Below are 5,667 nucleotides of genomic sequence, written 5' to 3'. Positions count from 1 at the left end.
CAAGAGTTTGCTAAAAATCTTCTCTCCTATACCTAAAACTTGTTTTAGAGAGGAAACAAGAGTTTGCTAAAAATTTTCACTCTCCTGTAGCTAAAACTTGTTTTAGGTATCAAATATACATACCCTGTTGGAGATCTCTAACGAGGAGGGGATGAGAGGGTTCACAAGCAGTTAGATCGGAGGCTTCACAAGCAAACGCCACTGAAGACGTAATTCGAAGCTTTACGCGATTCCCCCTTAAATGGCGTATTTTCATTGGTCGCCAAGCTAGTAAAAGCATAGTACGCTTCAGAAAGAAGGAGGCTACTAGTCAAAACCACTGCGCTGCTCCCCCGTGTCCGTACTCTCCCATTCTCCCCCTTCTCCGTACTCTCCGCTCCACATCTCGACCTCACCGGCGGCGGGGAACAAGATGGTGGCGTTTCTGGGCCGGCGGATTGGGGTGGCGGCGGCGGCCGCCGCGTTCATCGCCCTCGCGGCGTTGGGATCGGCCTCGTCCACGCCCAAGTCCTTCGTGAAATCCACCGTCTCCGCCCACGACGTCGTCATCTTCTCCAAGTCATACTGCCCGTAAGATCCGTCTCGCCCCTAACCATTAGACGCGTATCTCGCCTGCTCTCTTGTTCGGAGATCTAATTTGAAACTTGAAGCTGTAGAAAATCTGAGGTAGTTGTTTTGTTTCTGATTTCATCCTTTCGCTTGGTCAAAATTTCCTGTTATCTACCGTCCCGTAAGACTATAATCACCAGAGAGGATGAGCTGCTGCCTCGCTTTTTTCGCATCTCCAGTTATGGACTTCCCGTTTGTGTAGGACTCCTAAAAATCCACGATTTTTTAAACGAATCAGGCACGATTCTTGATACATTATGTAATAGAAGCTGTAGTTACTTTCACTCTGCTTGTTTGATGTAAAATGATTCCTGATTGTTGTTAGTCAATTATTAATTATTACTCTAGTGTAAGAGAGAATGTTGTTTCGAGAAAGTGCTACAATTCTTCCAGGCTTTTAGAGCCTCTTGCTAGGTTAGAATTCTAGACTTGTAAAACTTAACAGTGAATCTTGCGTCATTTTAGCTCAATAGATTTCTTTCAATGTAGTTCAAGAAGCTTAACTAATTATTTTTATGAGGAGGAAGTCTATATTACCCCCCTCATCTATTCCACGAGTCTAGAATTCAACCCCGAACTACAAACCCATCTAACTAACGCCCCCAAACTATGCAAACCATGTACGTGAACCCCCGAGCCCACTCCAAGCTGGTTTTGGTCTGCGCTGGCATCCACGTCAGCCGACACTTGATCCACGCCGCACCGGCCCAACCTACTCGTTTTACCTTCTCTTTCTCTCTCTCTCGATGGCGTACCGCGTACACAAATCAACCTTGGCGAGCTCAAAAGTGAAGGCAAAATCAGGTGCTGCGGATGGGAGCTTCATTGCCCTTGGCGAACTCGGCACAACGGTGGGAGCAGCCTGCGTGAATTGAAGTCAATCTGAAATTGATGCCCTCCGAACAGGAATGAACTTGAATCGACGTCCTCCGGTTGAGATCTAGCGAATCCCTGCTCAAATAGGCATTCACTCGTCTAAAATCGAGCCTAGCTGGAGCATAGCTGCTGCGTGTGTTCACATGGTACGATAGCAAGAAAGGAATCAATGGCAGGAGGGGATTGGCTGTCCATGTATGCATGCCTGGGTACGGTTCTTGCATTTGCCCAGCGTTGGATTGGATTGGGGGCCTAGGAGTAGGAGGGGAAGAAGAAGGGGAGAAGAACAGGAAAAAGGGAAAACAGACGAGGAAGATGTTGCAGCAAAACAGAGGAAAATAGAGGATTGGATTGGGGATCTGAGAAATTGATCAATTCTTCGTTCAGCAATGACGTGGAGGATGAATGACTGGCCACACCGCTGCATCATGTCTTCGTTCGGCACTGCTTGTCGTTCTCCATTTTCTGCACCAAGCCTTCTGTCCGTATGCTTGCACGGGAGCGGATGCACGCGCGGCACGCAGCGGCCTGGCTATTGCGGTGACGCGCGACTGAGCCCTGACAAGCGACTGTGCCTTGCAGCCACGCTCATGACGAGCGGCGGCCGAGCCCAGTAACGCCGGCTCCTCGACTGCGGCGGACGCGGCATGGCTGCGCCCAGCTCGTGGCGGCAGCCCCTCCAGTGGTGCGCGCACGCCCGCGCCCTTGGGGTTGCGCGGCAGGCAGTGACGGCAGCGCCTGCGCGCTCTCGCCCCTGCGGCTGCGGTGCCAGCGGCGCACGCGACCCGTCGACGGTGGCGGCTGCCCTTGCCGGCCGTGGGTGTTTGCGGAGGGGCCTGGGCCGTGGCGACGTGGATGGGGAGCCTTGACCGACGTGGACGCCAGCATGAATCAAAACCAGTCTGGAGTGGGCTCAGGGGCTTCGCATACCTGGTTTGCATAGTTTGAGGGCGTCAGTTAGACGGGTTCGTAGTTCGGGGTTGAATTCTAGACTCGTGGAAGAGATGAGGGGGGTATTATAGACTTCTTCCTTCTTATAAAGTTTAACGTAAACACCTACGGAAGTTTGGAGAGTACATGGCTATACGAAAATGCACTGATAACAGTGAGAATGAACTGTGAAGTGCAGAGATAATGTTTGAACACTGAATGTATGGAGATCATGTCTCAGCTCTTTTTATAAACTACACTTTTCAGCCCTTTAAATGTTTCCGTAAGGAACTCTATCTTACAAAAGAACCCAATTTTACAGGTACTGTAAAAGAGCAAAGGCCATATTTAAGGAACTTGAGTTAAAGAAGGAGCCCTATGTCGTGGAGCTTGATGAGCGAGGTTTGCTTTACATTTATTTTCATATCGCTAATCAACTGTGTTTAGTCTGTTTGCTCTGTGCCCCAACTTCCGTCATGGTTTTCGCCTAGTGAAATAGTCACAGTTTCATCGAACTGACCAGGGTACAGTTTTTTTTTCTGAAAGAAAAACCTGCAAGACTTGCCGGATTTTGTATTAATAGAGAAGAGAACCAGGATACAGTTATGGAATCCATTTACATAGTGTTTTCGGTCAGTAACTCAGTATGCCTTTGCGGTTGCACAGATAAATTTAATAACTTGTGTTTTCCATTGCATAGTCAGTGTTATATAGTAAAACAGTAAAGCCACCAGATAATTACTAAACACGGTGAAGAAACTGGACAAAGTACGTCAGCAAGATGACCGAAAACATCTGATGTATACAGGTGGAGGCTTCCTATCTGTTTATTCCGTTTTTACACAAGCGAAATGGTTATATCACACTGAAGAATCATTTCCCCTGTCAATCCTTTTTTTTAGCTTTAGCCCCTTGAACATATCCTAGGACATTATTGTGATTATGCCTTGATGGAGCAATTTGTTCTGGTTGTTATGCAGAGGATGGTTCGGAGATTCAGGATGCCTTATCTGAAATAGTTGGCAGGCGCACTGTTCCTCAAGTTTTTGTCCACGGAAAGCATCTTGGGGGCTCTGATGGTACATTTTCTGTACACGAATCAGTTAAAATTGAAGATTTGTTAAGATGCTTTCAATCTTGACACCTGCAGTTTTAACCCTTTTATTTTTGCAGATACTCTTGATGCTTATGAAAGTGGAAAGTTGGCCAAACTATTGAACATCGGAGTCAAAGACGATCTTTAAGTGTCATGTTAGCATCACAAGTTTATCTCTTGTTTTGAGTTATCAGGAGATATCACGCGACTCTAAGATATGTAACTGAATATTGTGGTATGGTTTTATAACCTTCGAACCCAACTTTTGATATTTCCTCCATTATCTCGTATTAATCCTGTTGCTAGATTATGGTGGGTTGCCCTGCGAGCGCATTCATTCTACATTTTGTGTTACCACTTACCACGCATATGAACAAACCTAATTCTACATTAGACACTTTGTAGAAAACAAAGCTAATAACATCTGAGCCACTGAAACAGAGAAAAAAAAAGACTTTCGATAGTGAGTACATGTCCAAATAAATAGGAGCTGATGGTCGATATCAAATTGCTTGCAAATCGCAAATGCTGATCTTCATAACAAGAGGTTTACTCTGTAAAGGGTCATTTGACCACTGTACTCTGGGTATCTCCATCACGTTCTTGTGAGCCCCGGTGGTAGGGTCGTGGAGCTGAAGGACCCACCTTGAAGAAGGTGAATCCTGAACCCTTGTGCCAGGGTTGTGAATCCACCTTGAATCCTGTGAATTCTGCTCTTGTTTCTCTACCAATTTCAACAGAAGCACTCTTCCATCACTCAAGACATCCAATGGTTTGACAAGGGATCAACTTTTGTGCATCTGTATCACGTGCTTCTTGACCCAGATACTCTTGTCGGAATCAACTAGGAACCATATGTTCGTCTGGCACGATGGCCCTTCGGAGTGCACCATGCTTAAGGCGCCTTTGAGCTCAACTTGCGCTATCTGCCATAGCCCCTTCTCCTCCGGGCCCTCGATCGCCGGCTTCTTCCACTCCTCGGTCTCGAGGTCGAAAGCAGCCACGCGCTTCCGGCCAGGGGCGAAGCCATGGACGCCTCGAGGCATGAAGTAGATGACGCCGTCGACCGTGGGCGTGCACCACGAGCAGCAGCACGGGAGGAAAGGGGCCGCCGGCCTAGCCTCCACGCGAGCTTGGTGCCGCCGCTGCCGTCTAGTGTGGCGACGTGGGCCGTTGCTGCCTCCATGTGAGCATGGACGAGGCGGACGGCCTTGTACACTCCGGATGGGGCGGCGCGGCCGAAGCCGGCGTAGCAGATGCTGGAGTGGCCGGCCTTGGGGTCGTCGACCAAGCGGCGGATCGCGACGGCCCGCCCCATCGCCGAGTCGACGGCGGTGGTGCCGTACAGGCCGGCGTCCAGGCGGGTGAGGTCGAGGCGGAGTCCTTGGGATGGCTACACTTTGGCTAGATTGGCGAGATGGTGGTGCCCTGTTTAGTTCGTGGTAGAGATCGACTTAATGCGGTTTTTAGGCGGAAGGGATTACCATGTAGCACATGACTGTCAAGCATGATGATCCTAACATTAAGAGTTTCTAAGAAGACAGTGGATGTGAGGTGTTTGTCGTTGCAGGAGGATCAAAGCAAGGTTGGAGCAAGACATAGAAAACTAGTTTTTTCTTAGTCTCCCTCTCTTGTTTTTTCCCCTCAATTTGAGTCTCCGAGTCTATGGCTATGTGTCCAAATATGTTTCTTTGTGATCGTAGACATTCCCCTCAATTTGAGTCTCCGAGTCTATGGCTATGTGTCCAAATATGTTTCTTTGTGATCGTAGACATTCACTTGTGAACGTTCAAGACTGGATATTTTCCTTAGGCCCTGTTTGGATTGAGGGTGTTAAAGTTTAACAGCCTAGTTTTAACACATTTTAACACTTTTTGATCCAAACAGATGTGTTAAAACTTAGGTGTTAAACTTTAACACCCCCAAAATCTTTAACACCTCAAGGGGGTGTTAAACTTGTTAAACTTTGGTCCTCATCCGCCTATTCCCTGGGTACCCCTCCGTCCTCCCGCATCACCCCATGACGCATAGGCCCATGGTCAGGCAGAATCCTCCAACAAGGGATAATTAAGTTGATCAAAGGAATCGAGGAACACCCAAGAAATGGCATCTATGTTGACTGAGTCCTATGGAGCATACAGATGGCTTGTCATGGG

The 5,667-nt window shown here is 48.1% G+C and overlaps 1 protein-coding gene across 1 annotated transcript; it reads left to right on the top strand.

Annotated features, from left to right (window-relative positions):
- The first annotated feature begins 300 nt into the window (after nucleotides 1–300).
- On the top strand, nucleotides 301–3,821 carry LOC101755820 (glutaredoxin-C8). The gene is made up of 4 exons (XM_004965612.4): nucleotides 301–570; nucleotides 2,738–2,817; nucleotides 3,396–3,494; nucleotides 3,589–3,821. Exons 1-4 carry the CDS (start codon nucleotides 413–415, stop codon nucleotides 3,657–3,659), a joined length of 408 nt encoding a protein of 135 aa, XP_004965669.1. The 5' UTR covers nucleotides 301–412; the 3' UTR covers nucleotides 3,660–3,821.
- The last annotated feature ends 1,846 nt before the right edge of the window (nucleotides 3,822–5,667 follow it).

The sequence above is a fragment of the Setaria italica genome, chromosome IV, assembly GCF_000263155.2.
Source record: "Setaria italica strain Yugu1 chromosome IV, Setaria_italica_v2.0, whole genome shotgun sequence".
NCBI lineage: Eukaryota > Viridiplantae > Streptophyta > Magnoliopsida > Poales > Poaceae > Setaria > Setaria italica.
The sequence above is the reverse complement of the archived record's forward strand: the minus strand, read 5'-3'. Positions and strand labels throughout refer to the sequence as shown.